Source organism: Amphiura filiformis, chromosome 9, assembly GCF_039555335.1.
Source record: "Amphiura filiformis chromosome 9, Afil_fr2py, whole genome shotgun sequence".
NCBI classification, from domain to species: Eukaryota; Metazoa; Echinodermata; class Ophiuroidea; order Amphilepidida; family Amphiuridae; genus Amphiura; species Amphiura filiformis.
This window is the reverse complement of record NC_092636.1, coordinates 60,409,715-60,432,266: the sequence shown is the minus strand read 5'-3', so window position 1 is coordinate 60,432,266 and position 22,552 is coordinate 60,409,715. Positions and strand designations below refer to the sequence as shown.

At 37.7% G+C, this 22,552-nt stretch overlaps 1 protein-coding gene across 2 annotated transcripts in view; it reads right to left on the bottom strand.

The window, feature by feature from the left end:
* The window catches only part of LOC140161252 (serine/threonine-protein kinase Nek1-like), an 83,847-nt gene extending 66,049 nt beyond the window's left edge, over window positions 1-17,798 (bottom strand). For both annotated transcript variants that reach the window (XM_072184713.1, XM_072184712.1), the window contains exons 1-11: window positions 17,206-17,798; window positions 15,030-15,065; window positions 9,540-9,600; window positions 8,764-8,805; window positions 5,219-5,358; window positions 4,767-4,834; window positions 4,410-4,496; window positions 3,665-3,719; window positions 3,149-3,273; window positions 2,333-2,408; window positions 1,747-1,837 (exon numbers count right to left, since the gene is read on the bottom strand). In XM_072184713.1, coding sequence (XP_072040814.1) covers window positions 1,747-1,837; window positions 2,333-2,408; window positions 3,149-3,273; window positions 3,665-3,719; window positions 4,410-4,496; window positions 4,767-4,834; window positions 5,219-5,358; window positions 8,764-8,805; window positions 9,540-9,600; window positions 15,030-15,065; window positions 17,206-17,325 — 901 coding nt within the window. In that variant the 5' untranslated portion in view covers window positions 17,326-17,798. The remainder of the gene's footprint in view (window positions 1-1,746; window positions 1,838-2,332; window positions 2,409-3,148; window positions 3,274-3,664; window positions 3,720-4,409; window positions 4,497-4,766; window positions 4,835-5,218; window positions 5,359-8,763; window positions 8,806-9,539; window positions 9,601-15,029; window positions 15,066-17,205) is intronic.
* Window positions 17,799-22,552: the final 4,754 nt, after the last annotated feature.

Here is a 22,552-nt window from a genome sequence, read left to right as displayed (position 1 = left end):
TGCAGGCAGTTGCGCAAAGCATCTACCCAAAGTGCACTATGGGTGATGTATGATTAGCTTGCTTAAATGTCTTTAGGTTGAGCAAAGTATATTGGTCTGGGATCAATTTTTGATGCCAAGCATGTTACATAGCAGCTATATACATAAGTACACACCAATGAGGTAGAATCAGAGAGTACCAACTTTGCTATGTTTGTGTGTCGCTGCTCATGGAGGCAACTGGGTTATTTCACTATGCGTCTGGCAAACTTCATTCTTAGTCAGTGGGAGTGGTCTGGTGGGTGGCGTCTCTTCTGATTGGACAATCGCATGATTTCGGTGCCGTCTATCAGGCCGTAGACGCACCCCACGTCATCATGCGCCTTGATAATGCGTAACATGCGTGTAGAGGTGCGCGTATGTATCGTGCTGGATGCGTAGACTAGTGCGGAATACGCGAACGCGCTTAGCAATACGCCTGCAACGCGCAACAGAGTTTTTATGACGGTAACTTAGTTTTTGTTTAAAAATTTGTTTACAGTTATTAAAATAATATTTAACTGACTAAGAATGAGAATAAGCGATAGAATTTTTATTTTGCCTATCCTCTACCTATGATGAGCGACAGGCAGGTCCAATATTTTATCGTAGTGGATACGGCTGCGCCGCATCCACTACTCAAAATATTGGACCTGCCTGTCGCTTCTATCACACGATAGAGGATAGGCAAAATAAAAATTCCTATCGCTTATTCTCTAAATCAAAAGTGTGTGCTTGTTTGCATACAGCATGTAACACGATGTGCCAAAAATGCACACTAATCACTGCATGTGCAAACTTTCAATTTGTAATGCTCAAGCTTAAAATGGAAAGTATCATTCCATAATGGGCTTTAGGTGATAAAAGCCGGAGGTACAGTCTGCTCTCCATGAGCGACAAATCAAGATGGCGGATTTACCAGACCATTACTTAAAGTGCAATTTTGAGTTGGTACTATGAGTCTAATCTAGAAACGGGAAAAAATCACGGAATCGGAGGTACAACACGGAAAATGACATTTTGGTATGATGTGACAAAAATTGTTAAAAGATAAGAGAAATAAATGTTAAATACAATCATGAGTTGTGTGTGTCAATTCTTATGATAAAAACACTGTTTAATATTCCGAAATAAAGGTATATTACCAAGGCATGAACCCCCTATATCCCTCCAAACATCGTAAGTCGGCCTATTATCGTGAGAATATTCCAATCAGAGCATATTGATCGCGACATTGAACACTTTATTGTGACATTAATGTCATTGTTTATACATTAAGCGTTTTTCATGACATGGATTACAAATTTTACAACACGGATTACAACACAGAAAATGGATTTTAGAAAATGGTAAACTTCCGACTCTAGTCTAATCTCTTTGGTACACACATACAAACAGGATATAGTGTTTAGCTCTTCCTGAACTCTTCACAGAGCATGTCAAAATAGATGAAGTATTAAATGTACACAACAAGTTCTTGAGGGTATATCATTTGTAGTGTGCACTTCCAAGATTGCTAGTGAACAAATGCTGATAGCGTTTTTACAATCGTCAACAGCGCGCAATCGCTGTAAGCGTCGAAGTTGCCTTGAAGTCAACTGGCTTGCGACTTGACGCTTGGGCATGCTAGCAACTTATCAATTAGATTAGAACAGCGATGGAAGTGATGTCGTCAAAAAATGCTCAAGTATGATATGCCATTAACTTTCATTTCATTTTTGAACTTACCTGCTGAGACAACAGGGCGTCCTATACCACCTGCTTTAGCTGCAGGAGCATTTCTGTGTAGTACTGTATGACTAAATTCATCTGACACTTGCTACAGAAAAGAATAACAAAAAGGGGACAAAATAAACTTTAAATCAAATCAAATTTATTTATTTTCCATCAAAAACAACAAAATAATAATACAACCTCAGCCCAAAAATGGCTGCTTTTCAGCACTGGATTAACCTGAATTTGCATAGCAAAGTGCTATACAATTTTTAACATTTGCAAATCAATTTTGGTCATACGGTTATTTTTAGCTGCGCTAAATTTGACAGTTATAACTCATTCTTATGTCTTATGTCTGCACATCTCTGATATTTTCCCTTCTATTAAAATTTTGGAATTGCAACAAAAACATATTGCATAGCACATTTTGCTACTCAGGATAAATGCAGCAAATCCAATGCTGCTGCTTTTAATTTCAAACAGCTGAAAAATATATATCGCAAATCTAAGTTGGACTGCCCCGGAGAAAAGGGTTTTTGTCATCTGTAACAAGGCTTGTATATTATAAGATGAAAAGCTAGAAAACATGCAAACTTACCGTTTCTGACAGAAACTTCTCTATCCTCTTTTGTATGAAAGGTTTCTTCAATATCGTATTCACTGATGGTCTTTCCCTGTGATGAACATAAAAAAAAGAGTCAAGAAATATTTTCTGCAAGATATTTCAACTTCTATTACATCCACACCCTATTCACTGGGAATATTGCAAATTTACGCTTGAAAAATGAAAATTAAGACCGCTATGTTACATATGACAGTCAGTCTTGATCCAAGCACTGTCACATGCTCACCCTGAATGATGGAGTCTATTTTTCAAGACGGCGGACAGGAAATTTGACAATTTTTACCAGTTCTGGCAAAAATACAGTTTATTTAGCCAACGTCAACATGGGGTCATCAACAGAAATATTTACATAACATACTGAACTAACACATTAGCTACTTGGTTCTTAACAATATGACAGCAGGCCCGTACGCAGGGGGGGGGGGTGCGAGCGCACCTCCCCAAATTTGCAAAAAATCCCAAAATTAAAGAATTTGCAAGCGTGCGAAGCAAAAAAATCAGGTTTTTACGGTTTTTTTGTCCCCCCCTTTTGGAAAAAAGTCCACTTTTTCAAAATCAGCACCAACCAAAAAAAATCCTGCGTGCGGGCCTGTATGACAGTAATGGAATGTAAAATGCAAATGTTTGCCACTTTTTGGCAATTGTTCCTTTTCGTAGCAAAAATGGTACGAGGCAAAATGAATGATGAGGCTGTCCATCTGGTCACAGCAGTTGACTAATGATGTCTGCAGAACATAATACAGAGCACATAAAACTAACAAAGCTATGTAACTCTCTATACTTCCTTACCTGGGACTTCTTTTGAAGAGTTGATTTTGTAGTGTTCTCAAATCATATGTATAGCGAGGTGACAGAGGCGGGTAGGATCCCCGGATGATTTTCAGAACTAGATTCTTCATATTACCTGCTTCAAACTGTAAGAAAAATTCATATTTGCAATCAATTGAAATGCACATGTCACTCCGTTGAAGCAACGGTTATATTGGGCCATTAACAAATGATTCTAAGTTTACCGTCGCCGCCTGCATTTGAATTCATGATTGAAATTTTAACTTTTTTTTACTCGGAACACAATCTGATTTCCCTTCAAGTTAATCCTTTGATTCTTCAATAGGTAAGCTTACTGCCTGATGACTCTGCACTGCATTTAATCCCCTATTTTGAACTTTGGAAAATAATGAAAAATCACTGTGACTCATTTAGGCCTATTCCATAGGTCACACACGTACACTGTAACCTAGACTTTAAACATGAAATGTGTAACTATTTTGTGTTTCTAAATCAATCTATGACAATCCCACTTACCGCATGTTTCAATGTACATAATTCATATAGCACACACCCAAGAGCCCATATATCACTGCGATAAAATAGACAAATATTTTATTATGTTGGATAATTAAGAATAGGAACACCAGGAACGCACAATAATTTGCTTGCTTCTATTTCACCTGGAAATCTCCTCTTTGCATTAAAATTGGATAATGCTTTTTCTTTCAAACATTTTAAAAATTGTTGTATGTTTGCAGGACTCGGCTTTGTTATGATCTATCAATATTTGTATACTCAAGAGCTCATGCATTTGTTAACTTCATCTAAAATGCAGACTACTAAGGCTGCAAATTGTCAATTCATTGTTGGTATTTGTTGTGTATGGACATCACTAGCCTGCAGAAATCATCTCTTCAGTGGTACAAAATTCCCATCAAAGTTGTATTGCAATACCGTAGAATTCCGTCTAGAAGCATATAGGCCTATGCCTCTAAACGAGGTTTTTTTTAACAAAAGATATGAAAGGCCAATACCCTTCTCAAAAACATTGCAATAGATTGGTCTTACAAATATACATGTTTGTACAGCCGCCTTTATCCGTAATATAGTTGTTCAAACTCCAAATAACGTTTTTGTTGAGAGTGTCTGCCTCTTGTCTCTTGTGTCAAAAAAACCTCGTTTAGAGGCATATATATGCTTGTAGACAGAATTTTACTGTATTGCAACTCCATCTGGAAAGCTTCACTTGCAGGTCAGTTTTCAAGTCACTCAAACATACCTTTTATTGTTGTACGGCTTATTTTCACAAATTTCCGGTGATAGATAATATGGAGTTCCAATACAAGTCCTGGCAAGTTCAGAAGTACTAAAAACAGAAATTAATAAATTATGCAGATATATATTATCCATCCAAAATATTCATTTCATTCATTCATTCATTTGTTTTATTTTATTATATTATTAAAACAAAAATAAATATATATGTTGGTGATTTGACATTCCTAAGTTCACCCAGCTAAGATGCAGCTCTGGACAGATGGACGGTCAGACTACTGACAGACTGGCGGGCAAATAGAAAAGTGGTTCTCATCCTGAACATAGTTCAGGCGAGACAAAAATGAACACACATACCTACCTGTTTAACACTCTTGCAATACCAAAATCTCCTAGCTTTATGATTCCTTTCTTGGTCAAAAATATATTCTGCAAATGAAAAAAAAGTTTATAAAATAAATCATAGGTATCACATGTATCATATTTCTTAATGTAGAAAGCAGAAAGACTTAACGTTTGTGACAAATCACCTCAAAACACTAATTTGATTTATTGAAAACCCCCAATTCTGAGAAATTTTGTATTAAAAGTGATAGGTCTACCATTAGATTTTCGCTAAATGACCCACTTTTGAAAAGATCCCCATTTTCTTTAAGCCTTTTTGCTTTCTTCACCACCCTTTTCAGCCTTTGTCATCTCAAAACTTGAATGTAATGTGTTACTAAATGATGCACATAATTTAAATGTACCAAAGACACTTGTACATACAAGTGCCCTTCTCTCTAGAACTTTCCATGCTAGGTTATGATTTACCTGTGATTTGAGGTCTCTGTGTAGAATCTTCCTGTCGTGCACATGCTTTAGGGCTAGACATATCTGTACAAACCAATCCACTATCTGCTCCTCTGGAAATAGAATTCCTCTTCTGCCATTGATTGCTTTGTATAAATCACCTACAATGACAGAGAATATGGTGCCAAAATCGTTTAGGCATGAGACGTCTACAGGTGGATAAAGCTTTAATTGCATTGATTTTGTAGTCTTTTATATACTGGTACCAAATAACTGAATACTTTGTACTTCAAAGCAAGAAGCATTTTGTCATTCTGTTCGCATATTGCATATGGACGGAAAAGGTGACCATCCGATTGTTTTGCCACATGCTTCAAAAAACTGTTCTAATTATTCATTTGTCTAAATCTGTGTTAACTTACAGTGTAATGTCTTTTAACCCAAAAAGTACTTCATACCACTGCGCAAACCAGTGTAATTCAAACTATTTTTAAAGGTGAACCTCATTGAAAATAAAGTTATATATCAATGGAAAGGATACTAAAAACTATTTTTTCCGATTTTTTTGATGGCCAATAAAGCTGAAAAATTAAAAAAACTAATGAATTTTTGGTCTTTTTTAAGGCGCCCAAAAAGCACCCAAATCAATCTATGTCTATCAGTCTATGACCTTGGGAATGCTTGTGACGTAAGCTCAGGGTTCGCAGTCACGTGATCCTGCTTGGAAACATGTAAACAAGACTGGCTTCCTGTACTTTGCAAGCTGCCCGGCAGGTCTGATTTTCACAATAAAGCTTGAAATTAGAGGAATCTTCAAGTTGCTGGTTCCTTCTATATATATTAGAAATAATAGAATTATTGTCAACACGTAAATTTTCCGTAAATTTTTGACAAAATGAGTCATAACTAGCTGGGTATAATTGGGTAATTGAGTTTGAATTTCGCGCTGGGATCAATTCCATGCGCAAATGCTTGCTGCTGCCGTTCATGTCATGGACTGAATAAATATGATCGAATAACAAATTAAATACTTTCATGAAAGTTCATCTGTGTTGGTATAAATCATGATTTTGATTTGAACTTTTGATCCAAACACAAGGAATTAATTCCTACCTCGGAATTTTCAGATGGTATTCCATTTTTCATCAGCGAGTGATACAGTCACTCACTCGCTGATGAAAGATGGAGTACCATCTGAAAATTCCGAGGTAGGAATTAATTCTTGTGTTTGGATCAAAAGTTTAAATCAAAATCAAAATTAAATACTTGTTTGTGACATTCCCTATTCTTGATTCATTTTAAAATATCTGATTAAAAAAAATATCGTCTTGCATTAATCAAAAAATTAATAAAAAAGCCGCCGATTTCATCAAATCCAGCCCATATAAACTTGGTTTTCATATTTAGCGCATTGCGTAATACATTCTTTCCACACAATCACGATTGAAAGAAACAGATATTTAATTATAAAATAAATACAATTTGGGCTTGATAGACCATTATTTGATGGAATTCTGAAATCTGAATAAAATTAAAATATTGTCACTTGTGTCACGATTCTTTAATGATAGTACAATCAGTATACGGTACTGAAAAGTGAACCATTCATGTTTTATGGATTACCGCACATAATACGTAAATTGCTGCTGAAGAAGGGACCCGACAGGTGGTTCCAGGGTTTATGCACAAACACAGCGACTCGCTTCGTCATGCTTGCGTGTGTTTCAGCAGATTTGATCAATCGTTATCTTATATTTGGAACATTTACAGGAATAAATTTTGCTGATGAAGTAGCAATAAGTTGGAAATATCAGAATGTGAATATAAAATCGGTCATTTTGTCTGCAAGTACAGTACAGTTGCGGATACTGAAAACTCGGCGCCGGACTCGGCGACTGAGCCTCGGTCAGTCACGCACTGAGTTCATCCCGTATGTATCTCACGAGTTCGCCTATCATACATGACTGGTTGTAAAGCTAAGAAATAATTAAAAAATCCTGTACATGTACCTTATTCTATTCCTTCATTTTCTCATTGTGATAAGTTCATCTCAACTTGGTGTGACGATCTGAACTGGTAGCACTAGCAGTTATTTTTTTGCAATCTGTTTTCATTCCGGTTCTTCGCTGAATCTTTGCTCTTCGTGCTTTACTGTAATATTCCCTATGCATATCAGTGATATCGTGGATGGCTTGGCCTATCCCAAATCACCCCGGCCAGCACTTTTCCCATTTTTAAATCCACACACTTTATTCAGGAACTTCATTCTTGATTTTATCATGATGTTTCCTTCATGTTATTCTTATTTTATTGAAGATATTTTTCATGTAAAGTAAGTTGACAATGACTGAATTCGTGCATTGGCCCGATGCATGCCACAGTAATGCATGGACATTGTGTTTACAATCAAACCGGAAGTAACTGTGTGTCCCGGGCTGGCGTCATCAACGAAAGCGCCTAATTTGAACGATTTCGTTTTGTAATTTAGGGGGGTGCCAATATCCAATCTTTGCATGGAGATTATGTCTAGCCTGGTACGTTAGGCAAATAAAAAATATTCTTTTCTGCTTCCTGACATTATAAGCTTTCCATTGATATATAATTTTATTTTCAATGAGGTTCACTTTAAAGAACTAAATACCATTTCATAGTATACTCCTTAGTCTTGATTCAAGGCATCAGGCTGTTTTTCTCTCTCACTTTCCTTTTTACACTGCAAGTGGCGTGTCTTTCTTTTTTAGACATGTACGCATTGAGGGGTTCATTTTCTCAGTGCATGGTAACTCTGGTCAACATGTCAAAATCACCATGGGTGGATACATGGCTTCAACTACTGCTGTTGTTAGGGATGTGCGTTCGGTGGTCTAGGTAGTAGTTTGTCTGGGCCACAGGTAGTAAATGTGCAGACCCAGCTACTGATCCCTTGCCTTAATCCAATACACCCACACATGACACGTACAGTGCATATATATGTGTATATGACTGCAGAAACAGCCCTCGAATTAAGGATCTGAAGGGGCACGGCAACTTTTTTAGGGCAAGTTGGTAATTGCCTTGGATTTTCACTGAAAAGGCAATGGAAGCACAGCAGTTTGTAATATTTCAAGAGGGCATCATGGCAACTGTTGAAAATTTAAGAAGGGCACCAAGGCAATTTATCAAAAGTGAAGAAAACACACACAAACATAGATCGATTATTTTATAATGAAGGGGCAGGGCTGGGGCACCGATGGCAACTTCATTAGACATTTGGCACAGCAAGTGACTGCCTTGGGTAAAGGACATATTTTTAGGGCATTACGGCAGAGGGGTTGGGCACCACGGCAAAATGCCGTGGGTGCCGTGGGTTAATTCGAGGGTTGTGCAGAAAGGATATTCTCACTACAGCATTACCAGCAAAATCTTGGCTGGGGAAACTATGGTATTGACTATGTATGTTTTCTGCACATATGGTATGTGTGTATTGCCATGATGATTATGAATGCACACATGCTCAAAGTGATTGAAAAAATGATCAAGTAGTACTACAGAAAAGGCAGAGGACCCTGTAGCAAGTCTAAACTCACCTCCATCACAGTAATCCATGACAATGTACAGATTCCCCTCAGCTATGAAATACAGGAGAGAAAATATCAGAGTTCACACTTTAATTACAAGCATTACAAATACAGTAGACATTCTATGGGTTCCAGTAAATAGAATTCAATTTTTTCCAGTAAATACACACTTTACAAACTTACAGCTACACCAGAATTTAACATTTTCCCTGCTCATTATTTAAAGAACAGGTCATTTACAATCAATCCATAGGTTGTCCATTTTTCCCTTTTCAATTCCTGTTTCACCTGTCATGTTTGATATTGAACTGACATGCTACATGACATTCAAGTCTGACAATCAGCACAGCAAATGTTAACTTTTGTGCTAAAGGTATATCATGTTGGCATATTCATATTCATTTTTTAATTCCGAAACAATCATTTCTATTTATTTGCAACTTTAATGAAATACATGACTTATTTAAGCAGTTTTGATTTCATCCAGTATAACGGTACATTAAATTATAACACTGAAGATTTGTGTAAGTTTAATTTGCAGAAAGATAGACAGAACTTAATGTATAGCAGCAGACAGTGAAGACTACAGGCACCAATGCATTATGTACTCATACATTGCCATTGTACATTCATGGTTTGTCACTTAAAAAACCTTTGGGTGACTATGAGATGTATATCATGCAGAAATACAATTACTATGTTGAATCAATCTACAAAACTGAGCAATTTTACCCCAACTCACCCCACACACACATTAGCATATATGTGCACACATTGTTTCTTACCTTCGAACGACTCCTGATAGGACACTATATTGGGATGCCGCATCTTCTTCAATACAGACACCTTAATTGACAAGAAATCAAATGGAAAAAATTGTAAGTTTAAAAAAAACCACATAGGTGCTAATTCAGCATTATGAACAAATGTTGTTATGTGAATCTTTTTCTAGCTTGCTCATATATGCAAACTGTGTAAACACATAACATTACAAAGTACAAACCAATTTTGCATTCACATCTACTGTACACTACTGCACACCATTTGGTGATTGAACTGATTATTCAAAAATACTTATTCAACCTAATAAACACATCTCAAAAAAAGAAAGCGCCTTCATGAAATTTTTTTTAACTTGCTTCTGAAATGTTAGCAACCCACTTTCAATGCACTGTTAACAGCATGAAAAATGATGTTGGTTGGATGATTTGACCACAGTAAAATTATTTCAGGGAAGGGTTGTAATATAGTTGAGACCTTTGTATTAATATGTTTTATTTCTACAGGGACTGCCTTTTGAGAAGAGGGAGAGCAATCACTCGCTACTGCTCTCCTCTCCTTAAATCTGATGTAGGAGAGTGACTTTTAGCTCTCCTTAGTTGACCATTCTCTCCTTACATTGTATTGTAAATGTTCTAAACAGCTCTCCTTGAAGGCTCCAAAAGAGCTATTTAATGCTCTCCTGCAAATACCAAAAGACAGTCCTTGTTTCTATTTTTCTTGGTCTATTTGTTGTGCCTTAAAAATGACCAGCTTGACTTACAAAATATCTGGAAATTATTAAGCGCCCCGTCTAGGTTAGATTGAATGCTGTACTGGGCTTTAAGTCTGGCTTTTTAAATTACCACAGACTGTAGAAGCCCCGGGTAGAAGCCTATGTAAGGTTTATTCCTCATTGCTACTATTAATAACCTACAACAGGGACCCGTATGACACTTTTCTCTGCAACATAACACTACTTCTTCTACAGTGTGTATGTTAATGTACAACTTTCACCTTGTGCTTCTCTATATAGCCTGAAATTATTATTTCAGGTAATGGGATTTTTAGTGTAAAGGTTGTCTCATCTTGTTTCAATTGCAGCTTTTTATTAAAGAACTGTCTAAAACAATTAAAAATAGAGAAATATGTAAAAAATGATTTTCAATATGAAAGCAAATTGTAGTAATCACTTTCTATCAAAATAAGAATTTGAAAGGAAATTAGGGGCCGTTCACAAACACTTGTTAGGGGGAGCTGATGCCAAAAGGGGGGGCCCTGAGAATTTTTGACCCTCCTAAGGGGGGGGGGCTTTTCTATATGCTTTTCTATGGGGTTGACCCATAATTTTCATGTCAAAAAGGGGGGCCTGAAATATTTGAGGTCTGTAAAGGGGGGGCGAAAATTTTCACGTGGAATTTTTTTTGCATCAGGCCCAAGTGTTTGTGAATGGTCCCTTAGATCCATACATGATACAGATCAAGTACCGGTATGTTACAGAAAAGGTGACAAAATGAAGATAAAATTGTACAAAATGGAGAACAAGGTGAACTGATAAAAGCTTATCTTACTATAATTCACCAGAATCTGTACATCTGTTTGTACATCTGTTTGTCTGTCTGTCTGTCTGTCCGCCTCTTTTCTCGGAGACTAGGGGTCGCACGTTCCTCAAACTTGGTGGGTGGGTGCAGCTTGATATCAGGAAGAACGAGTTTATATTTTTTAAGGTCAAAGGTCAACGACCGGGTCAAGTCCAATTGAAGTCTAATTTCAAATTGCTCCTATGGAGCTCAAACTTGGTGGGTGTGTTGACCTTGGACTAACAAACAAAAGTTTCCACGGTGACCTTTTTGTCAGACCCACGGTTAAGAGGTCATAGGTCAAAAAAGGTAGAGATTTCAAATTGCCTCTATGGAGCTCAAACTTGGTGGGTAAGTGGACATTGGACTAACAAACAAAAGTTTCCACGGTGACCTTTTCGTCAGATCTATGGTTAAGAGGTCATAGGTCAAAAAAGGTAGAAATTTCAAATTGCCCCTATGGAGCTCAAACTTGGTGGGTGGGTGGATCTTGGACTAACAAACAAAAGTTTCCACGATGACCTTTTTGTCAGACCTAAAAAGGTAGAAATTTCATATTGCCTCTATGGAGCTCAAACTTTGTGGGTGAGTGGACCTTGGACAAACAAACAAGTTTCTACGGTGACCTTTTTGTTAGACCTACGGTTAAGAGGTCATAGGTCAAAAAAACGTAACAATTTCAAATTGCTCATATAATGGAGCTCAAACTTTGTGGGTGGGTGTAACTTTGGCCAAGAAAGCTCAGGGTTGCGTTTGTTAGGTCATCCAGGTCAAAGGTCAGGTCAAATGTCAAATTGATGGCGAAAGTCAGGTCAAATTGCAAAAAGCCGCAATTGAGCTCAGCTGTTAGGAAAGTGATCCCAGCCAAAGGACACACCCTGATTTTGAGATCTGCAAAAGCCATTAACCATGATAGCCGAAAACCGCGAAATACAGGTAACCACCTAGTCTATATAATAATACTGGTAGTCTGTCCGTCTCTGTCTGTGACTCTGTCTGTCTGTCCACCTATTTTCTCGGAGACTAGGGGTCGGACGTTCCTCAAACTTGGTGGGTAGGTGCAGCTTGGTATGAGGAAGAACAAGTTTATATTTTTTATGGTCAAAGGTCAAGGACGGGGTCAAGTTCAATTGAAGCCTAATTTCAAACACTTTAAATGGCAAATCTAGCCATGCCATTGTGTTGACCTTTGACTATCAAAGAAAAGTTTCCACGGTGACCTTTTCGTCAGACCTACGGTTAAGAGGTCATAGGTCAAAAAAAGGTAGAAATTTCAAATTGCCTCTATGGAGCTCAAACTTGGTGGGTAAGTGGACATTGGACTAACAAACAAAAGTTTCCACTGTGACCTTTTCGTCAGATCTATGGTTAAGAGGTCATAGGTCAAAAAAGGTTGAAATTTCAAATTGCCCGTATGGAGCTCAAACTTGGTGGGTAAGTGGACATTGGACTAACAAACAAAAGTTTCCACTGTGACCTTTTCGTCAGATCTATGGTTAAGAGGTCATAGGTCAAAAAAGGTTGAAATTTCAAATTGCCCGTATGGAGCTCAAACTTGGTGGGTGGGTGGATCTTGGACTAACAAACAAAAGTTTCCACGGTGACCTCTTTGTCAGACCTAAAAAGGTAGAAATTTCAAATTGCCTCTATGGAGCTCAAACTTTGTGGGTGAGTGGACCTTGGACAAACAAAAGTTTCCACGGTGACCTTTTTGTCAGACCTATGGTTAAGAGGTCATAGGTCAAAAAACGTAACAATTTCAAATTGCTCATATAATGGAGCTCAAACTTTGTGGGTGGGTGTAACTTTGGCCAAGAAAGCTCAGGGTTGCGTTTGTTAGGTCATCCAGGTCAAAGGTCAGGTCAAATGTCAAATTGATGGCAAAAGTCAGGTCAAATTGCAAAAAGCTGCAATTAAGCTCAGCTGTTAGGAAAGTGATCCCAGCCAAAGGACACACCCTGATTTTGAGATCTGCGAAAGCCATTAACCATGATAGCCGAAAACCGCGAAATACGGGTAACCGCCTAGTCTTACTATAATTCACCAGAATCTGTCTGTTTGTTTGTTTGTTTGTTTGTCTGTCCGCCTCTTTTCTCGGAGACAAGGGATCGCACGTTCCTCAAACTTGGTGGGTGGGTGCAGCTTGGTATGAGGAAGAACGAGTTTATATTGGTTAGTGGGTCAAGGTAACCCAAGGTCATCCAGGGGTCAAGTTAGTAAAAACTGTTTTTCTCGGAGACTGGGGGTCGCACGTTCCTCAAACTTGATGGGTGGGTGTGTCTTGACCTGGGACAGAACAAGTTTGTATTGGTTAGTGGGTTCTTACTATAATTCACCAGAATCTGTCTGTTTGTTTGTTTGTTTGTTTGTCTGTCCGCCTCTTTTCTCGGAGACAAGGGATCGCACGTTCCTCAAACTTGGTGGGTGGGTGCAGCTTGGTATGAGGAAGAACGAGTTTATATTGGTTAGTGGGTCAAGGTCACCCAAGGTCATCCAGGGGTCAAGTTAGTAAAAAATGTTTTTCTCGGAGACTGGGGTTGCACGTTCCTCAAACTTGACGGGTGGGTGTGTCTTGACCCGGGACAGAACAAGTTGTATTGGTTAGTGGGTCAAGGTCACCAGAGGTCATCTAGGGGTCTGTTTGTTTGTCTGTCCGCCTCTTTTCTCGGAGACTAGGGGTCGCACGTTCCTCAAACTTGGTGGGTAGGTGCAGCTTGGTATGAGGAAGAACGAGTTTATATTGGTTAGTGGGTCAAGGTAACCCAAGGTCATCCAGGGGTCAAGTTAGTAAAAACTGTTTTTCTCGGAGACTGGGGTCGTACGTTCCTCAAACTTGATGGGTGGGTGTGTCTTGACCTGGGACAGAACAAGTTTGTATTGGTTAGTGGGTCAAGGTCACCAGAGGTCATCTAGGGGTCAAATAGTAAAAACTGTCATATGGGCATGAAACTTGGTGGGTAGGTGCATCTTGACCTAGGACAGAACAAGTTTGTATTAATTAGTGGGTCAAGGTCACCCAGGGGTCATCTGAGGTCAAATTAGTAAAAACTGTTTTCCGCCTATTTTCTTGGAGACTAGGGGTCGCACGTTCCTCAAACTTGGTGGATGGGTGCATCTGGACCTCAGACAGAACAAGTTTGTTTCAGTTAGTGGGCCAAGATCACCCGAGGTCATCCAGGGGTCATCTGAGGTCAAATTAGTAAAAACTATCGTATGGGCATGAAACTTGGTGGGTACAGTCAACTTTTATAGTCAAATTTTTGGAAGGTCATTTTGGGGTCATCCGGGGTCACCCAGGGTTCATCTGAGGTCAAATTAGTGTAGACAAAAAAATGTCGTATGCGCAGGAAACTTGGTGGGTACCGTCACCTTTTAGAGTCAAATTTTTGGAAGGTCATTTTGGGGTCATCCAAGGTCAAATTGTCATATGGGCATGAAACGTGCGGCCCTGATTTGGTAAAACGATCTAACTTGAAATTTGGATATTTTGAGATAAATCCATATCATGGGTATTGTGAGGGCGCTCTTTCCATTGGTGACATCCTAAATTCACCACCATGCCACCAAATAATGAGATTTTTATATTTTCTAAGACATAAGATCTGTTTAATAATTTATTTTATTCAAAAAGAAAAACGTCAAGTGTTCAAACTTTAAAACTCTTTTTCTCGAAACAGTGATTTTAATTTCAAGTTAGATCATTTTACCAAATCAGGGCCGCGTGGTGGGTACAGTCAACTTCATTTTGAGGTCACCTGAGGTCAAATTAGTAAAAACTGTCCTATGGGCATAAAACTTGGTGAGTACAGTCACCATCAGCAGGTAATCGCAACAGCCGAGAACCGCCAAATACGGGTAACCGCCTAGTAATTATAATTCAAAAAAATTTCAAGACATACTGTACAACATGTATATGTTCCATGACTAATTTCTCACCTCCTTCTTGGATTCTTCTCTTTCCTTTCTCTTCATCTGAAAATTTAATAAAAAAATCAAAACAATTTTCATTAGTTTCAAAAGCTGAAATATATTGTACACTGCATATTCATTATATGACAGACTGAGCTTGTAATTATATAACATATATCAGAGTAAACATGAACAAGAAAACATGTCACAGTTACGGTAGTGAATTTTGCACAAAAACCTAAACGCTATGCATTTTTGGTTGTAGATATTTAATTGTGATTTAAAATTGCATTATCATCAGCCCACTTATTTTGTTGTTGGCCACATTTGGGTTTTTTTTTCTGATAAAAAACAAAACACAAACATAAAGCTTAAAACATTTAAATAAGATCAACAAAATGTGATTTTTCTTTGTTATAATTTTACACTCCCTGTTAGTCATTCTTTGAGTATGAGTAGAGACCAGCTGACTTCCACAAAATGGAATTCAATAAAATATTGATTGCAATGTTTTTATTTCACTAGATTATGAAAGGTTGATACAGCCTTGGCAAAATCACTCCTTAAATCAATTTTACCTATTTTTTAAAAGGACACATCATCATCAATCATCAGGGCGCCGCTACATGGAAGCATAGACTGTAAGCTCTCTCTTATTAAGTGTGGATAACCCTGGTGTTTTTAAGGAGACCCTACCTCAACCTCCAATACATATTCTTGCACTCAATTTAGCATAAAAAATGTTTATCCACCCCTTACGAATCGTAACTTAGAGGGTGGATGAAAATTGAGATTATTATATTGATTTTCTTTCATTAACCAAACATCAATTGTTGTTCCATCAGAGTTTATACATCAGAGTATTCAGCAAGGTCATTCAGTACTCAGTAGCCTGCTAAATTGACGGCACCTCATTCGCTGGACAAGAGCTGTAAGGGAGTGCTGAAGGACCTTTATAGGATTTTCCAAATATTAAATACATGTCAGTATTGTATTATAATTTCCTGATGACACGATTTTGATAAATGAATAAGAGCGTTCACACAGTCAGCACCTCATCACTACTTCTAGTTAAATACACACCACCCCAATTGCAAAGTCCATGGAGTATTTGATACAAAGACGAACTGTGTACACATGGTTAATTTTCATCGGCAATTATGTCACAAACTGGTTTCATCATTCACAAATGATGACATGATTGTAGTAAGCCTACGACATTGAGCGGACATTATAATCAACACCAACAATGCAGAGGTAGCCTTAATGAACTAGTAAAATTGGTGAACTGCACCTTAAAAATTGATCAAAGTGATCATAAAGCAAAGTTTATTTTCTTCTCACTTAAATAAGCCCAATTGCCATTGTGACTTCCGGTTTTTGAGAGCACTTTTAGGACACTTTGACCTCTGACATTTCGGAAAAATTACTCTAATTATTATTTATTTTTTTATTATTCTAATAATGTTACAATTAAAAATATTTAGATAATTAATTTATATAATAAATATATTTTTGTAATTTGTTTTTATTCAAGTAAAACTTTTTTGATTATATTTTGTATGCACAAAAAACAATTTCCGTGAAAGGTCAAAGGACAAAGTGTCCTAAAAATGCAAAAACTGTCCCACAATGCATTGCAAACTTCTAATGCCGATTTGGCTTATTCTAAAATTGCGAATCATGACAGCTACATGTAGTACATCAGACAACTGAATGTCACTGTATCTATCACCAATATAAGACAGCATCCAAGCTTTGACTTACGTTTGACTCAAGACTCAAGGGAAAACCAATATTTGATCAACAATAAATCAATAACTACCGTACTTGCTTGCTTTGAGTTGCTGAATTTTCAGTACAGTAGTTGTAGCCCCTGCCCCTATAATATACCTTACTTGTCACCGATGTGCTATATTTTTTGAGAAAAATGCAAAAAATAGGCACAAAATTTGCCAGGGGTGTAGTACCCCCTTTTAAATAGAAAATCAGCCGTGTTATTTCTAATGTAAATCGCGGCCTACACGGCTGGCAGGCTAGTGGCTATGCCTTGTACGTTTTCTTGGCCATGCACAATTGCTTTGACAGTAGAAGGTGTCAACATGCTTAAAACTACATGACAGTTGACACACCATCGTAAATTGCCATATATTCAAATTTTTACAAACTGAAGTGAAAGCATAAAAAATATAATTTAAAATACCTTTGAGATGTTGATTTCCTTGATAACGTATTCCTTTCCATCAGCTTTTGATACCACCAGTAAAGCCTTACCAAATGAACCTTCTCCAATTTTCTTCTTTTTCACATATTTGTGATCCATTTTGACTTGTTGTGGGCTTGTTCTTGATGAGCAAGATTTTGAATGTGACGACAGTGAAAATTGATTGATTTCTCTGATTCAGTCTGATTTGGAATAAAATTAAAAATCTTGTCTTGTGATGTGAAGCTGTATGTTAAACGATTATGTTATAAAATAGACAATTTACGTATTTAAACCAATACATTTTCATACATTGTTATAACAACGTTGTTAATGTGCAGATCAAAGTCAATGTAAAACTAAGCAATCGAGTTTTGAGCGTCTGTGGCAACGTAATTTGAGTTTCCCTCACGAGTTCTTTCTTATAATTTACCACAACAAAGAAAGTAACGTAGATGTGTCGAATGTATACATTTTCCGCCGATGTACCATCATTGTAAAAAGTGCTAAACAGCCGCACTTCGCACTGTAAAGATGTTAAAGTAAAGAGAAAAAAATAATCTCATTTTCCACAGATTGCAGCCATCTTGAATTTTGTCCGGTGTGCCGAATGGCATTCTGGGATACTTTGGTGTTTCTAATTTCAGAAACATCCTAATATTAATTATAAGCCTCAGGGTGCGCAAATATTCCTAGACCAATTAAAGTCATAATCTGAACCAAAAGGAAGAGGAATTTGTGTTTACATAAGAAGTGAGTTGAAGGCTATTAAGGTTGATGACCTGACAGATGAAGCTTTTAGAGAGTCCATGTGGTGCGAAATAAGACTGAAAGATGGTGACAAGTTGTTGTTAGGCTGTATCTACAGAAGCCCAAATTCATCCATGGGAAATAATCAGCAGCTGAATCAACTTATAAACAAAGCATGTACCAGGCAGAACTCTCATCTACTTATAGTTGGTGACTTTAACTTTCCAGAAGTTGACTGGCAGTCATGGACATGTAATGCTGGAGTCAGTCACCCCGGTTGGGCATTTCTTGACTGTTTACAGGATAACTTTTTGTACCAGATGGTGGAGTTCTGCACTAGATTTAGACATGGTCAAAAACCCAGCCGTCTTGACTTGATTTTGACCAATGATGAGGCCATGATTTGTGATGTGACCGATAGTAGCCCCTTAGGCAAGAGCGACCATGTGGTGATACATTTTGAGTTAATTTGCTACAAAGACTTCTCTAGCGAGGAATTTGTTGGGCGGTATAAGTATGATAAAGGAGATTACAAGAAGCTGAATGAGGATTTGTCTAGTGTGCAGTGGGAGGAGGAGTTGACCCCATATTCAGTTGATGTAGCATGGAATGTATTTACCAATCTTCTCGGAACAGCAATGGAAAGAAATATACCTAAGACAAAACCACCCAGAGCAAGTAAAGAAGGGAAGAAATGGAAGCCACTATGGATGTCTAATGAAGCCATGAAGAAAGTTAAGAAGAAATATCATGCTTGGAAAAGATATAGTAATACAAGGCAGTACCAGGACTTTGTGAATTATAAGAGAGCTAGGAATGCAGCATCCAAGGAGGTGAGGTTTGCAAAGAAGTCTTTTGAAAAGAAATTAGCTGCTGATATTAAGAAGAATCCGAAGAGTTTCTGGAAATATGTGCGTTCAAAGACTAAGACAAAGACAGGCATTCATGATTTGGAGAAGGAAGATGGTAGTTTTGCACATACAGATGAAGACAAAGCAGAGATTTTGAATAAATTCTTCGCCAGTGTCTTTACTGATGAGGACACTACAGATGTCCCAGATCCAGAGGCGACAGTTATAGGGGATATACTCTCGGACATTAGCATTTCAGAGGAAGATATTTTGAAGAAATTGAAGAATTTGAACCCGTCTAAATCTCCTGGACCTGATGGTCTTCACCCGAGAATTCTGAAGGAAGCTGCAGAAGAGATATCAAAGCCGTTGCAGATAATTTTCAATAAGTCTATCAAGGAAGGCAAATTACCTAGTGAATGGAAGATAGCGCATGTTACTGCTTTGTTTAAGAAGGGTAAGAAGACATCTCCTGGGAACTACAGGCCAGTCAGCCTAACATCAGTTGTGTGTAAAGTGATGGAAACCATCATCAGAGACCATGTAATGAAGTATTTGGATGAAAGGCAATTACTTAGCGAGGACCAGCATGGCTTTAGGACAGGCCGTTCGTGTGTTACACAATTATTGGAGATTGTTGAGATCTGGACAAGCATGTTAGACGAAGGTGGAGGAATTGATGTAGTTTACCTAGATTTTAAGAAGGCTTTCGACAGTGTCCCCATCAACGACTACTGAAGAAGTTAGCAGCATATGGTATTCAAGGAAGAGTGTTAAGTTGGATTGAGAGCTTCTTGATGGGAAGACAACAGAAGGTGGTGATTAATGGCAAAGGGTCTACATGGGAGGATGTGGTGAGTGGAATTCCTCAGGGCAGTGTGCTAGGCCCGATCCTCTTTGTGATCTTCATTAATGACTTGCCGGATATAGTAGACGGAAATGTGAAAATATTTGCAGATGATACGAAAGTTTTCACAGCAGTCCATGATGAAGAAGATTGCAGGTACCTTCAGAAGGATCTTGACAGCTTATGTGAATGGTCAGATAAATGGTTACTGAGATTTAACGTAGGAAAATGTGGTGTCATGCATTATGGCCAGCAGAGTAGTAAACATGTTTACAGTATGCAGGAAGATGGTGTGAGCAGAAACTTAGTTGAGTTGAATGAAGAAAAAGATCTTGGTGTGCTATTTGATCCTTCACTGAAGTTCAGTAAGCATGTTGGCCTTATAACATCTAGAGCTAACAGGATTACAGGTGTAATCAAGAGATCTTTTGATTATATGGACAGAGAGATGTTTCAGATTCTCTACAAAACCCTGGTCAGACCACATGTGGAATATGCCAATTGCATATGGCACCCAGCATTTCATAAGGACAGATTGAGTGTCGAGAAAGTACAGAGGAGAGCCACTAAGATAGTCCCTGAACTGAAGGAACTCAGCTATGCAGAGAGATTAGAAGCATTGAAGTTGCCATCATTGGCATATAGGAGAGTAAGAGGTGACTTGATTCAAGTCTACAAAATAATGCATGGCTTCAATGATGTTCAGAAAGAGGCTTTATTTGTGTTGGCTAAAGAAGGGAGAACAAGAGGCAATAGTATGAAAATTCAGAAGAGGCATTCAAGACTCAGCTTAAGGTCAAATTCATTCACCCAAAGAGTAGTAACTCCGTGGAATAAGCTCCCGGACGATGTAGTAACAGCCAAATCAGTCAACGAATTCAAGAATGGTGTCGACGCGGCTCTCTCAAGTGGTACAACAAGTACACATATGGAATTGGACCCGATTGGCAGCAGAAGTCAGTTTACTAACTCCTTCTCACTTATTAGGCTATGCAGTGTAATTTAGATGTTTAAGGTGGGCATTTTATAGGCTTTTTATAGCCTCCATCAGAGCCCGAGAAGACAGGTGAATACAGGTGAATACAGGTGAATAATGTACGATCTTATAAGGCCAAATAAAAAATAAAACATGTTTCACGTCCCCTCCCGCTTCCTTTTTTGAGGTTTCTTCAATTCAATTTTTATTTTTTGAAATTCAGTTATAACTTTTCAACACATATGTCTAGGAAGTAGAGATGCTTTCTATAGCCTTGCTAATACACAAGCAACACTTTTATAAGGTTTTGTGATAGTTAAAGGGGGCCTATCCCTCAGAACAACAAATAAAAAGAGACCTCCTCCTTTTTCCAGGCATTATTGTATACCCTAAAACAGCTCTAATTATGGGTATTTACACTGATTTTGCGATAAAAAATAAAAAATAAAAAAGCCCCCTCTTCCTCCTTTTTTTCAAAAACCCGGACGTGAAACATGTTTTTTATTTTACTTGGCCTAATATGAATTTGGTTAATTTTTTTCAAACCTGATTTTTTGGCATATATTATTTGTAATGTTTACACATGTCACAACTTGTACCTAAATGGAATCAGCCAAACAGAGCAAAGTTCGACAAAAGTCATAATTCAAAGAATTGGTAAAAAGGGAGGGGGGTCTTAAAAGAGGGGGGACCAAAAAGTTTTAGGTGGTAGGAAAGGGGGGCCAAAAAAGTTTTCCTCTTCAAAACCCAAAATTTTCGCGCGCTTCGCGCGCATTGAGACCCTCTATATCACTTTTAAAATGGCCAAGTTTTGGTTTTCAGTGCTTTTGTTTGAAAAAATGATGGCACTTAGTGTACATATATCTATTAATTAAAGCCATATTATAACATTTCTTTAAAAATAGATTAGTATTAATTTTCAATAAAATATTAGCATTTACTGTCAGATATATATGTCCCCTTTTAATTTTGAGCCGAACAAGTGAGGTAAAGCAAAGAAAATCGGAATTTACAACTAGCGCCAATGCATGTCACGCCGGCAGTTGTAATATGGTACGACCCTCTGGCGTGTGTGTGTGTCCCGCACGCCGTGTACGTAGTACTGTGTTGACATCGCATACGCGTTCGACTAATATTTCTATCGTAATAATAAAACGCTGATTCAGGCGGTTTATTCAAAATCTCGGATTTTGACAAAACTACAGCACCTAAAGTCTTGATTTTTGCAGAGAATCTTTGTTTACTAAAGTACATTACAATCGTGTAAAAACCTGAATTTAAAAATTTTTTGAGGGCGTTCTCATCAGCAAATGTTAAAATATGGCTTTAATATAACATTAAGATTACACGAAGAAACGTATAAAAAACGTATAAAACACGTATAAAGTTGTTCTCTAAACATGCTAAAACCGCGTTTTCTCAGCAATCAAATATCGCAGTGAGTCAAATGTTGGTGCATGGACGTATCTTAACATTATTTTTGTGTCTTTATACAAATTTTTAGAATCCGTTTGAAAATCCTTCGTTTAAATCATTTTTACGCACCGTGTTCACAAGATCAAAAACACGTTCCATGCAGTTTTTTTTTTATTTTCGCTCCGTATAAAACTACGCCGAGTGATTGTTTTCTCCTTTTTGTATTGAACTACAAATCGACCAAAGAAATAATGTTGCCATGGGGAAGAACCAAAAACAGTACCGATTAAATTTTATTAGCCCGTTTTTAGGAACAATTTTCGAGAATCTTGTACCACAAAACACTGTTATGTTACATTATCGATATCTGGATTGTGGAACATTAATTTTGATTTCTAACTGCCTACATTATTTCTCAAAAGTATGTCGATTCCTTTCCCATTTGAATTTCACTCCAAATTTAAGCTACTTTTGCAAAAATCGAGGTTTTTCGCCATCGATACCTCC